This window comes from Neophocaena asiaeorientalis, unplaced genomic scaffold, assembly GCF_003031525.2.
Source record: "Neophocaena asiaeorientalis asiaeorientalis breed wild unplaced genomic scaffold, Neophocaena_asiaeorientalis_V1.1 scaffold150, whole genome shotgun sequence".
Taxonomy (NCBI): Eukaryota; Metazoa; Chordata; class Mammalia; order Artiodactyla; family Phocoenidae; genus Neophocaena; species Neophocaena asiaeorientalis.
The window spans coordinates 10,821,084-10,835,557 of NW_020176571.1; the positions used below are offsets into that span (position 1 = coordinate 10,821,084).

At 40.8% G+C, this 14,474-nt stretch overlaps 1 protein-coding gene across 2 annotated transcripts in view; it reads right to left on the minus strand.

The window, feature by feature from the left end:
• The window catches only part of GUCY2C (guanylate cyclase 2C), a 105,022-nt gene that overhangs the window by 6,361 nt on the left and 84,187 nt on the right, over positions 1 to 14,474 (minus strand). For both annotated transcript variants that reach the window (XM_024733367.1, XM_024733368.1), the window contains 4 exons: positions 12,670 to 12,761; positions 10,173 to 10,331; positions 6,000 to 6,192; positions 3,332 to 3,506 (listed from right to left, as the gene is read on the minus strand). In XM_024733367.1, the coding sequence (XP_024589135.1) occupies positions 3,332 to 3,506; positions 6,000 to 6,192; positions 10,173 to 10,331; positions 12,670 to 12,761 (619 nt within the window). The remainder of the gene's footprint in view (positions 1 to 3,331; positions 3,507 to 5,999; positions 6,193 to 10,172; positions 10,332 to 12,669; positions 12,762 to 14,474) is intronic.

The window sequence follows — 14,474 nt, forward strand, 5'->3', positions numbered from 1 at the left end:
ATATATATATATATATATATATATATGTATATATATGTGTATATATGTATGTATATATATGTATATATATATATATACACACATATATATAAAGATTTATTTATTATTTATTTATTTATTTTATTTATTTTCGGCCACACTGGGTCTTAGTTGTGGTACACAGGATCTTTTGTCGCAGCGCGCGGGCTTCTCTCTAGTTATGGCATGTGGGTTTTCTCTCCCTAGTTGTGGCGCGTGGGCTCCAGAGCGCCTGGGCTCTGTAGTTTGCAGCACGCAGGCTCTCTAGTTGAGGTGCGTGAGCTCAGCAGGCTTAGCTGCCCTGCAGCATGTGGGATCTTAGTTCCCTGACCAGGGATCGAACCCGCATCCCCTGCATTGTTAAGGTGGATTCTTTACCACTGGACCACGAGGGAAGTCCCCCTCTTTCATATATTAAATAGAAGGCTCTCAGGGAGGATGAAGACGATCCCACTGCTTGCTTCCCTTCCAGCCACGCAGCCCGGAGCTCTGAACTGCTGGAGAGCACAGAACACTCTAAGGCTCAGTGGCCCAAGTTTGTTTTATTTTATTTGAGTCAGAGTAGGCTTTTTGGCATTGGTGGCCTGATGATGGAAGACCCAGAAGACAAGGACTTGGCATCTTCTTCCCTGAGCATTTCATGCACCGTGTGAATACAGAACGGGGAGCCTGTCGTACAAGGATACTCCAAAAAGAAGAACAAAAGCCAAGGCGAGGCGATGCACAGTGGCATATCAGGTAGGAAAGAAGGGTTTGCTCACGCAAGCATTTGTGTGGAATGACGGACTGCAAGGAGTTAAAATTTTCGAAGTTAAAGATTAACTCAGAAACTGCAAAATCGGGCTTTGGATAGAGGTAACTATTGATTTTATGGTTGGCTGATTGGGTTTTGACCTCTACGAGTTTCTTGATAGATTCATCCTACAAATACTCTGTGTTTATGAACACTGAAAAAATTGAACATTGAGTTGTTCATTGTTTATGAACACTGAAAAAATAAAAATACTGAACCCTCCCCTGTTAGGTTCAATGCAAAAAACAAAACAAACCACAGAGAAATAAAAAACAAGCAAAAACAGCAGCAGCTACTTGATTAGAAGCTCTCTGAGCTTCCCAGAATCTAAAATATGACACAAATGAACTTATCTACGAAACAGATACAGTCTCACAGACATAGAGAACAACCTGTGGTTGCCAAGGGGAAGGGGGGATGAGGGGAGGGACAGACTGGGAGTTTGGGATTAGCAGATGCAAACTAGTATATGTATGTATAAATGAATCACTTTGCTATACACCAGAAACTAATAAATTGTAAATCAACTATACTTCAATAAAATAAATTAAAAAAAAAAAAAGATCTCGGAGCTTCCCAAGGCTGTGTCTTGACTAGTCACTTCAAAAATGGAATGATAAAACTGGGAAGGGCCTGGAGGTGGAAAATGCCTGCAGATGTTATGTTTTGTCTTCAACTATCAATATTTAACTGCAACCTTTTAATTTCTTAGGGATAAACACGTTCCGGTATATGTGTCTACTATTTACTCTCATTCCAGCCCAATGTGACAGTGCCTGGGCCCTGGCAGTCACTCAGGCATTGAGTAGGTCACAGAGGAAAAGAGAGGGGACCAGGACCCAGAGCTCCATTCTCTCTCCCTGGTTCCATAAGTTCTGCTGCTGTCCCTTCCTCCAGGCCCGACAATTTGTGATGGGTCAGGGAGATGCCGAACAGTTCCCTTATGTGTACATGTAAACATCTATGACAATTTGGTTGTGACATGACTGGGGAAGGCCACAGCTATGTCCCTGGCTGTCAAAGATGTGGCAACAGTTCTTAACTTCTAGTTACTGTCACTCTGAGACTCTCAGTGATTCATTACTCAACCAAATATTTACTGTCTGACTCTGTGCTAGGCACGGTGGATACAGGATGACTTTTGCAAATGCAGTTGTCTGGCCCTCACCACAAAGCCTGGAGTGACCTCTTGGGTTTTCTCTACCCTGTGTCTTCTGTGAGGCTTGGAGGGCAGATAAAGGGGCAATGACAAGAAATTATAGGGAGATGTGATTGACTTTAACACAAGGAAAGACTGCCTAACAATTACAACTACTTGAGAAAGGAGTGAGCTGACTTTGGAAATACTGAGTTTTCAGGGAGTCCTGGGATTATTTGTTCTAAACGTGGTTATATTATTACTTATCTTGGAAAGTATAATTTATGCCCTGTAAAAGATTAATCTAGATGACTTCTGAGTTCCTCTACCACTATATTTTTCTGTAATACCTTAAGTCCCTACATAGGAATGAGCTCTGTTCTGAGAGTGTGTTAAGTCTAATTTGTTTGTAAGTCCAACGAAGTTAGCCTAGGTAACCAACTAACACAATTGGCTATACAGTACTATACTGTAATAGGTTTATAATACTTTTCACACAAATAATACATAAAAAACAAACACAAAAAATAAAGAAAACATTTTTAATCTTACAGTACAGTACCTTGAAAAGCACAGTAGTACCAGCGACGTCATCGCTGCTTTTACGCTCACTTCTGGACATCCTGGGCTCGAAATAAAGATACTGTACTACTGTACTCTACACAGTACTATACAGTAAAGTACACAACAGCACAACCACTTGTAGAGGATGCACGCATGTGACAACATACACCAGACATGTGAACTAACTTACATGACTGGACACGCGAACGCATGTTTGCATCTTTAAAAGTTCACAACTTGAAGGTTCATATGTAGGGGACTTGCTGTATTCGTAACTCATCTTCTCAAATCTCTACATTCAAGGTTGGATAAGTTTCATGGTCTTTAAAGTGATCCATGTACTTTCTGTACCACTGAGGGGTTGGGGGAACATAAACGCCCTTTTATTGTAGGGATCTGAACAGATATGTTTTCCCCCTGTAGATAACATAATCCATTTAAGATACTGTAATATTTTAGTGCAAAAAAAATACACAGAAGTTGGGGGTGGGGGAGAGGGAGGGAATGGGGAAGAGATAAATGACATAGTAAATAGGGTGGCTTGAATAGGAAGTCTGGAGCTTGGTATTTCAGTTTGTGGTTGGTGTTTATCATTCCATGAGTGCTGTCATGGCTGTCGTTTCCTAGAACTCTCTAGAGACTAATTATAGGTCTAATTATGTCAGGATGTGTAACGGGACTTCGTATTTGGCAGGATTCAAGAGTAAACGTCATGTGAAAACTGATCACGTCTGAAGATCCTTTAACCTTTCTGATTTAGTCGGTGCACAGAGAGAGGTACATACGGTTCTCGATTGCTACAATGCTCAACTACATACCAGAGTGAATTCCAATGCGAATCCATATTGGGAGGCCGGGAAGATGCTCTAGCTCAAAGGTCCCCATGAAGCTGAGGATGTCCAAAGCCATCTTGGCGATGTCAATTGCATGCCGGTTGCCATTTCTCTTAGGCAAACCACTAGCCACCATGTAGGCATCACCAATGGTTTCCACCTGTGGAAGTAGTTTCTCATTAGTGAATCTGCCCCTTCTAATGGCACAAGAAATCAAACAGAAGCAGTTAGTCACATAAAAAGTACAAAAATTTTCGAGAACTCAGTATGAGCATGGCCCTGTACGCTTTTTCTGGGACTAGTTCAAGACCAGTTCTATGCTAATTTCTTCAGGGTTTTTATAGCCTAGTGAAATAGCTGATAAAACAACTATAAAGGATTTTTAAAAATATTTTTAAAATTAATTTTAAAATTAATTTTTGGCTGTGTTGGGTCTTCGTTGCTGCGCACGGGCTTTCCCTAGTTGTGGCGAGCAGGGGCTCCTCTTCGTTGCGTTTCACAGGCCTCTCATTGTGGTGGCTTCTCTTGTTGCGGAGCACGGGCTGCAGTAGTTGTGGCTCACGGGCTTAGTTGCTCCGCGGCATGTGGGATCTTCCCGGACCAGGGCTCGAACACATGTCGGCTGCATTGGCAGGCAGATTCTTAACCACTGCACCACCAGGGAAGTCCCCACTATAAAGGATTTTAACCATATGAAAGTACTTTATAATAATATGAATCATCCAGATGTAATGACAATTCTATCAATGTTGAAATAATCTGAATGGCTTTATATAATTTTAGGAACACCTCCAAATACCAGAAAAGTCATCCTTGGCTCTTATCATTTTTTATAAACTATTTGACAAAAAATAATTATAAAACTCAAAATGGATTAAAGACCTAAATGTAAAGTCAGACACTATAAAACTCTTAGGGAAAACACAGGCAGAACATTCTATGACATAAATCACAGCAAGATCCTTTCTGACCCACCTCCTAGAGAAATGGAAATAAAAACAAAAATAAACAAACGGAACCTAATGAAACTTAAAAGCTTTTATAATTATAGGTTCCTCTAAGACATAATACACGTTCTTGTACTATGATTCCAATCACTTTTCTTGCAATAGGTAGTAGACTTATTCTTTGATAAATGTTCTCCCTTTTAATATTATTTTCATAATCATATACATAGTTCACGTGTGTTGGTTAGTTAACTTCATTTTGCTGAGTATCTCTAAAATGCATAATCGGGCTTCCCTGGTGGTGCAGTGGTTGAGAGTCCGCCTGCCGATGCAGGGGACACGGGTTCGTGCCCCGGTCTGGGAAGATCGCACGTGCCACGGAGTGGCTGGGCCCGTGAGCCATGGCCGCTGAGCCTGCGCGTCCGGAGCCTGTGCTCCGCAACGGGAGAGGCCACAACAGTGAGAGGTCTGCATACCGCAAAAGAAAAAAAAAATGCATAATCATTTTCTATTCAACAGGAACTCTTGTTAGCATGGCTTTCTGATCTACATAGGGTGAGGACTGGGCTAAGATAAATCCTAAAAGGAAGTCCTCCCTGTGGGTAAAACCATCATAACAGACTGTTATATGAATGACCCTTAAACTTAAGCATACAGAGTTTTAGTCATATTGTTTATCTCAGTAATCTTCAAAATAATCCATTGAGTTAGGTATTATTGTGCCATTTTACAGATAGGTAGATTGAGACTTGCTGAAATTAAATACTATATTTTATGAGGTCATGCAATGAGGTGGGGCAACCTGGGATTTGAATAAAGAGCTCTAATTCTGAAGTTACTTGTTCCACATGCTCTGCTGCTTTTCCAACATGAAAATGTGGGAATGCAATTCTCCTTTACTCTTCCGATTCAGACATTATCAGCCCGGAACTGGCCGGCATCCTGGTCAGGCAACAGATCCAGCTCTGTTCTTTACTCTTCTTCGAACGATGCTTGCTACTTCAGCAACAATGACAAAAGATTCCAATTCTCCTGAGAATAACTCTGGTACCTTCTCTCCTTCATTCATAATCAGCCTAAACACTGCCCATTTTGTGAAGATGACTGAAGAGTAAACCATTTTCCCTAAATTTAACACCCCAAATTCATTCCTGCTGGACTGTATTTTGTGTCTTTCATATTGGTCCTTAAAGTCACAAGGTCATTTCGACTTACAACCCTTCTTATTCTTCCACTTCCCTTCACTTTTAGCTCAGATTCAACCACTAATTCATTAAATCTTAAATTACAAAGGACAAGACCTGAGTAGAGCTGGCCTCTGTATCCACAGGTTCCGCACTGTGGATTCAACGAACCATGAATCAAAAATATTTAAACAAAATTCCAGAAAGTTCCAAAAAGTAAAACTTGAATTTGCCATACTCCAGCAACTATTTATATAGCATCTACATTGTATTAGGTATTATAAGTAATCTACAGATGATTTAAAGTACATGGGGATGTACATAGGTCATATGCAAATATGCCATTTTATACAAGGGACTTGAGCATCTGGGGATTTGGGGATCCATGGGGGTCCTGGAACCAATCCTGGGGCAGAGGGGCTAGTGGGTAGCGACGGAGGACTGTAATAACAGAAACAACCAATTCTGGATCTGCTGACCTGGGGCTGAACCATCATTCAGCCTATTAGGTGAAGTGGTTACCTTGTACACATCATGGTGATCGAGAATGTGGTCAAAATTCTTATAGATGTCATTGAGCATGTCCACCACTTCCATGGGGGTGCTATACTTGCAGATGGTGGTGAACCCCACAATGTCACTGAAGTAGATTGTAACTTCCTCGTATAGTTCAGGCTCCACTATGCCTTTCTCCTTCAGAGACTTGACCACCAGCCTAGATGAGGAAGCGAAAAACAAGGCCTTCAACTTCAGCAAATTTCTTCTTCCCCTACAGAAATCTTTGAGGCTGTACTAATTGTCCACCAGGAATTCTAAAATTGGGGATCTCCAGTGAATTGTGTGGCTAGGAAGCAAAGATAGTTTGCATAAACCAAATGTATGAATATACTACACACACACGTAACACATGTATTTGACCTCAGATGAACAGGAGGTTCAGTATTAATTTAATACTTGATTATAACACTAATATACATGTACACATAACTGTAATACCTACACAATCCTAATACTTGCTCACTTTTTACCTCTCTATTGATAGCTTCTTCTAGATAGAGCTCTACATCCAGAAGCCGAGAAGGAGAGTGTGTCATTGATGTAAGAGCTTGACTCACGATAGCTATCAGATCTGACTTTCTCATCAGTAACTAGTTTTACTTCCCTGGCATATTTAACACGGCCTTGTTTAATACCACTATGAAGAAATAATGTATTTAAAATGAATTTTGATATATTCTGAACCCGGATTTATTTGAAACATTTTGGAGCAGAATTGGGTCCTTTAAAAAGCAACATCAGTTACCACGTAAACAAGTTAAAATTCTGCTAAAACTGCACAAGTCGGATAGAAGCAACTTAGACTATCTCTGTTGAACAGACATAAAGGGCAGTATATTAGGCTCAGAATTAAGAGAAAAGAACCACAAGAAGAGATACCACGCTTCCTTTATGTGCCAAGTTGCCTTTTCATTGAGTAAATGGGGTGGAGGGGTGCTGACATGAGGCTGCGTGTTCCTTGTCTGCCTTTGGGATCACTTGGTAAAGGACCAGAGTATGGACTGCCTGCAAGCTGGGAGGTACGACAGAGGTCATAAAATCCCTTACTTTTCCAGATGAGAAAGCTGAGGCTTAAAAAGAAAGTATGGGGAGTTCCCTGGTGGCCCAGTGGTTAGGGCTCCATGCTTTCACTGTCCAGGGCCTGGGTTCAATCCCTGGTTGGGGAACTGAGATCCCACAAGCTGCACGGTGCAGCCAAAAAAACCCAACCAAATAAAAAAGTATGACTTGCTCAAGGTCCCAGAGCCACTGAGGGCAGAGCCAGTGCTGGAACTCAGTAACTCCCATCCTTCAGCCTTGTAATTGCATCACATTCCAGCACAACCCAGGCCTCGGATCCTCGGGGTGATGGGGAAGATTTGGAGGTGTGCTGGCTGTAGTAAAGGAAGAAGGTCTGGCACTTTCCTGGAAAACAGACAGCCAATCAACCACCAGCATTCCCAAAACTCATTTAGAAAACCTTCAGAGCATCAAGGGAGGTCCCTTCTGTTGGTACGATGATGAAATTTGGGAACTTGAAAACCATCCCTGCCGTGTGGCTGGTTAGATTCGCAGGGGCCCGTCTGGGGTGGTGGTTCTTTACGTGCCCCGTAGAAGGGTGCAGATTATTTGGAGGCTACATAGACTAATGATAAGATTGGATATTTCGCCATCTTTGCCCTTCATTTTACTGCTTATAGCTGAAAAGTCATATGAGCTTAGAAAATAGTATGTTACCTGAGAAAGGAACTAATGTTGGTGGATAAATGAAGGAAGGGCTATGACTTAACCTGGTGAACTTTGATAAAAGGTTTTTGCTGACACAGCATACAGAGTCTTAGAAGTGCTTCCCACAGGTAGGTAGTTTTTTCCATAGGTAGAAAAAACTTCTATTTTAACCTGTTTCAAAACCCCCAGGAGTACTGTGAAATAAGTGTCTAAGTAGTATCTGGCTCCTACCTGCAACTTATTTACAATTTTGCTGTAATATTTATTTTGGATTCTTCTAGGTGTCATGCATGTATATTTTAGTTTTCTTTTGCAAATATAAAGAACTTGTATATAAATGATCAAAGTGACTTGCCCTGTAGTCACTGTGTATTGCAGCCCTTGCTCTACAATCTTTGGTGATCCAACAGGAACATCTCCCATCTAGTGGTCAACATGGCACACTGAACCAAGGGTAGGAAAAAAATCCACGGTGCTGAGCCAGCTGTTTCAAATCGTGAGTGTCATTATTGGTTAAAACCATCAGTGATAAAAAGCTGGGAAGGCAGCTAAATCATCAGGATGTTGTTTTTGTCACAACTCAGCATGAAAGGCCAGGCAAGGACTGATGCATTACATAAAGAACATTCACAGAGCACTAACAGAAACTCCATCTCTAAAGTGAATAATAAGGGCTCCAGCCTATGCCCAGGGTACCAATGCCAGGCTGAGGGCACGTGGGTTCTGCATTAGGCTTTCTTCAGGGCCAGATGGCTGAACAGGGCATGTGTGTAACTCCTACCTCCTCATTCAGGCTTGTAGAAGAGAAACTATTTCTTTATTTAGAAAACAACTCATATGAGCTCAAAATCATTCCTTTATTAATGTAGAGCTGATATGCTCAATGAGCATGGGTTCAAAATAAAATAATAATTAATGCAAGTAATATATAAGAGTCGTAACTACTATGCGTAGTAATAACGACCATGGACGTTACAGACACTGTGCTAAGTACCTTATATTGGGCACATTATTTTAGAGGATTCTTTGAGCCAGCCTATGATGGGAAACTGAGGCTTGCAGTGTTTAGGTAACTTGTCCAAGGCTGCAGATCACAAGTAGGTGGTGGAACCATGATTTGAAGTCAGGCCTAGCTGACCTCAGTTTCCATGATTTCATCCAATGCGACACTGCCTCGCTTATCCTTAATCTAAGAGGACAGTTTATCATTCATTGAGCAGAGAACATTACCTCTCACTTGTGACAGTTGTGGGTCCCTTGGTCCAACCTATCTCCCAGCTGTTCACATTTTAATTTCTTGCTTATCTTAACATTTCTTAGTTATTACCTGAGAACCAACACTTATAAAATGTTAAACTGGGATTTCAACCTTAATTTCTTTCTCTTCTGTCATGGTTGTAATATTGTTTCACAAAATAGAGATCAGCCCGTAGATGCCTGTGTGATGAGACACCTGGGGAGAGTGGGACCATACCTTCTCCACTAAAGATGCTCCCACTTCGTGTAATTTGGCCTCTACTTTGAGGCAGACAGAAGAAAGCAAAGAAACTAACAGTACCTGAAAATGCCTTAAAGCTCACAGATTCTGTAGGAAAACTTTAATTTCCATTTTTGGACTGGGGAGAGGCAGTGCCTAAGGTCCCACACTTAGCAGAAGTGGCCAAGAGATGCTGGAACCCAGGTCACCTTAACTCTACTGTCCATGCTCCTTCCACGGCACCACACAGCCACTGGAAAACCACCTCTTTCTTCTAGCTATTTAGACAGTGCAAACCAGGACAAGGCTTAGCAAGGTACATGAATTTTTTAAAAAAATATATTTTCTCATATTTTATTGTACAATATAAACTTGACTAAAATGCACTAAGTAACAACATGTTATATTTAAATCAGCACTAAATTAAAATGTTTGGTGGGAAATAGCATAATTTATTTTAATACACTCCAACTCAGTCTGAAGGTGAGCAGTTTACTTCTGAAGGTTTAGAGATTCTACCTATAGCTTATTGTTGAAACAGACAAATTTTTTGGTCTCTTTCTTCACCTTTGATTTTAAAAAATTCTTCTTTAGTTCACAGTGTCATAGAAGTGTAAAGTAAGACTGATAGAAACCACTCTAAAACATAAAAAATTCAATAATGTTGTCACAACCCCTAATACAGTACGATTCTTATTTATTTACTAGCATCCAGAATAGATACATGTTCTGTACATATTAAATTGTTCAAGTATATCTAGAGCGGTGCCTGTGAAAGTGGGGATACGTGCATTTTTAAACACAACAATCTGTTGAAGAATATGCGAAAGGGACCAATCCTATATACATACAGAGAAAACCAACGCTAGACAAATATGCTTTGGCTTTCAGCCTTAAGGGCTGAGCATGTCTGCGGAGCCTGGAAGATCACGTCCGCGGGAGGACTTCCTTACCTTGGGAGCAACATGAAATTAAGCCTGTCAGCCCTGTCCCTCTCTGCCTTGTACAGCTGTGTCCTTTCTTCCACCAGATGTTCCAGGTTTCGGGAATACAGCTGCAGACGTCGGATCAAGGTATCCATGTAAGTTTCATTTTTTTGGTCATGGAAAAGGCTGTAGGTAGTGATAGATGAAGAGGTCTCCATATTATCAAGAAAACATGAACATCCATTAAAACAATGGGCAAATATCATAAGCAGGTAATTAAACTAAGAAAGAATAAAAATGACCAACAAATGTAGCAAAAATTTTTAACCTGAGGAAGGATCAAAGAAATAGAAATAACATTTAAAAAAAAGAAAAACAAATGTGAGCACAATGGTAATCAATGTAGGTAAGACGGAAGAAAAATATACATTACAGCCTTTCTGGAGGGAAATCTGGTAAAATGTGTCATAAGCTTTAAGAATGCTTATGCCGATCGGCCCATCAACCCTACTTCTAAGAATTATCCGAAGGAAACAATCATGCACGTGCTGAAAGCTAACTACAAAGAAAGCCACAGTATTCTTCACAAGCAAACATTTAAAAATAACCTAAATGTGTAACAAAAAGTGATTAAAATATGAAACGATGGAATATGAATGTATCATTAAACACAAATTAGAATCGTGGTACACACAAAGACGCTACCTCTATATTATTAAGTGAAAACAGCCAGTTTATAAAACAGCAAAAATTATCATCCCATGTTTAATTTTTGAAAACTGGTGGTCATCTATTAAAAACCAGGTGATGTTTTTACTTTCTTGTTTGCTTATTCATATTTTCTAAAATTTTAAAAAGGAGCAACTTGCAATAAAGGGGAATATAAGAAAAGGACCAAGAAAAGTAAAGCTGAGCCTTATATAATATCTCCTCAGACAGAATCAGGGTCCTAGAGCAAAAGCCCTAACTCTGGAGTATTTTGTTAGATCAAGACAACTTAGATGAGATGGCAGCTTCTCGTGACCCTGTGATATGCCTAGGTGCAGAGCCCAGTCGGGAGGCACACTGAGTCCCACACAGCTGTTGTGAAGGGATGAATAGATGATACCATTTCATTATCACAACAATGATCACAAGTTGCCATTTCTGTACTCAAAAAGATGGACTACATCATAATCCCCTTGGTGTGGGGCGGGATGTTTGTTAAAAATTGAGTACTTTTCTGAGTCCTATCACAGACCTATATGACTGCAAACTGCCAGGTTTGGGATTAAGAGAAATATTTAACAAGGTCCCTAGGAGATTCTTACCGGAAACCATTATGGAGTCTAGTTGGGTATAAAGAGTGAGGGAGCAGGTGTAAGAGATGGATTATCTTATTTCATGATGAATTGATTCAATAAAAACAGTTTCCTCAACCTTGGCTGTGTATTTTAATCACTTGAGGAGCTTATTTAAACTCCTGATGCCAGCCTGCACCCAGATCAATTACACCAGACTCTCTAGGGTAGGATTCTGGCATCAGTAGTTTAAAAATCTCCCCAGGTGATTTCAGTGTGCAGCCAAGTTGAGAACCACCATATTAAAGGCTAAATATCAGGGGCCTAGTTTTATCTTCACAAGCTTACATTTCATCTGTCACACACACAATCTCATCTGCTCTTAGTAACAGGTCTGGGAAGGAATGAAAATAATAAATCATTTATTATTTCCTGCTCCCTTTCCACATATGACGGTTTAGATCAAACAATCAATGGTCACACTTTCATTGTCTTCACTCTACCCCACCTCAGTCCTGGGCTTTATTAAATTAGCTTCACTAAGTATCTGTGTCTTTGACTTGATGAGAACTACAGAAAGAGCTGGAAGAAACTGCAGAAATCATCTTTTTCATTCCAATTTTACCAGCAACAAAATTGATACCCAGTTCGGGTGTTTTGCCCAATGTCCCACAACTAGCTATTATTAGATCCTAGCCTAGAAACTAGATCTCCTAACTCTTACCTCAGAGCTATTTTTCCCACCCTGCACCCTAACCGAAAACATGGGAAATCTAAAGTTCAGTCTTACTGGATAACTGTATGTTACTTTTTTTGATCCTGAATTATAATCCGATTCATGGCTCAAGTGCTTAAGGCCGAAGTTGCTGATCTTAAGATTTTAAAACTGTAAGAAACTTTTTGATCTTCAGAATTATCCAGGGTTTTGTGCAGATTTGTACTAGACTTCTAAATCCTAATTACCTGCAGAAGGGTCAGGGAACTATATTTTTAACAGATCAGTCAGAATTGATTTTCGAATCAGGCAAGTTTTGCCCTTGCGTATAATACTTAACGTTTCAAGTGATTATTCCCCCAAGAAAATGGTCTGTTCATCTCCATACCATTTTAATTTTTTGGAGACAGGTATTGTAGTCTGTGATCTTTCATTAGAAAAGACATTCTCATACTTAGCTGCCACAGAATGTCAGCTATTATTAGAAAAATCTGAAATTAGAAGGGAAAAGTAAAAATTTCAGCCCTACCCAAATATCTTGGCCAGTGTATTCTCGATTTTCTTGAAGTCTGGCCTCTTTTCTGGATCTTCCTCCCAGCAGTTTTTGACAAGCAGATAGACCTGGAAGAAAGAAGAGGTGGAAGTGAAGTAAGTTGGAAGGAGAAAGACAAATACCATATGATATCACTTATAGGTAGAATCTAAAATACGGCACAAATGAACCTATCTACAAAACAGAAACAGACTCATAGACATAGAGATCAGACTTGTGGTTGCCAAGGGGAGGGGGGAGGGAGTGGGATGGACTGGGAGTGTAGGGTTAGTAGATGCAAACAATTACATTTAGAATGGATAAACTACAAGGTCCTAGTGTACAGCCCAGGGAACTTTATTCAGTATCCTGTGATAAACCATCAACCCTTCCCTTCGATCCTAAACCAAGGAAAACGGAGATACTGATTTAGACCAGGTGGGGTTGATGGGAGAGACAAAATGCTTCACGGACGGACGTTTGCAGGCTTTGTTTGCAGGCTTTGTGCCCAGGACGAGCTGGGCTCTGTGAGTACGAGGCAAGTGACTCTAAATGAGTGAGGCTCTATGACGTTAGTTTTCAACCATGCCTGACCGTGGAATCGCCTGGGGAGCGTTCACAAAACTTCTTATGATTTTGGGAGATTCTGAATTAACTGGTTTGGGAAGGGGCCTTGTTAGGGTTCTCAGATATAGCAAATAGAAATACAGGACACCCAGTTAAACTTGAATTTCAGATAAACGACGAATAGTTTCTTTAGCATAAGTATGTCCCAGATGTTGCATGGCCAAAGGACACTAATCTATACATTTTTAAGTTCCACAGGTGATGCGATGCCCAGCTGCGGTGAAGAGAAGCGAGGAAGGGGAGGTACGGAGGGAGAGGGAGACATGAGGAAGCCTGTGAAACCATCTTTCGTTTGATACCACTTGTTTGCAGCTTTTGTGGGATCAAAAAGCATGGTGAAAACCATTTGTTTTAAATAATAAAGTTTGTTCTTCACTCTGACCCCAAACAGGATCACAAATGGTACTAGATACAGTCCCTACCTGCGTTCTTTTGCCTTAACGAGAGTCCCTGGGGAGGGACAGGACCACGGTATGGAACCGTGGTTGCCTGTACTCACCACTAGGTGACGCTCCTGCCTGGGAAAACGATCTGCTGGCTTATGCCTTAGCAAAGAAGGGACAGAAGAAGCACTGACAAATGGACGATCTGCTGGCTTATGCCTTAGCAAAGAAGGGACAGAAGAAGCACTGACAAATGGGCTGATACGGCACCGCCCGTGAAACAGCAGATGCTCTTCAGGCATTTCCAAGTCTTGGAGTTTTGGGCCTGTATTCTGTTGGAACCAGCTACTAGATAATGCAGTCGAATTCCGCATATCCGATTCCAGAACCATCCAGCCACACGAGTGAACTGATGAGGAGGATGCTTTGGTGAAAGAGGCTGTAGACGACATGTGGATACACTCAGGCTAGAAAGGAGGGTTTGAGAAGAGAGATGCTGATGTGTGGGGAGGAATCCCAGGATCCAGAAAAGCAGGAGGAAAGGAAGGCATGAGGAGAAGCAAGGATAGAAGCAGATGTAGCTCAGAACCCTGGGTACAACCTGCCTTTAATGCTGCAAAAGAGAGAGAGAAGTAAAAATGGCCCATTCATGCCCAGCAGAGTCTGGCCATAACCGCATCTGGCAGGTTGCTTGCAAATTAAAGCAAAATATTTTTATCTTTATCCTGCAAGGAACAAAAGTTTAAAAAAAATTTTTAACGACCATAAATATATATATATATTTTGGCGGTA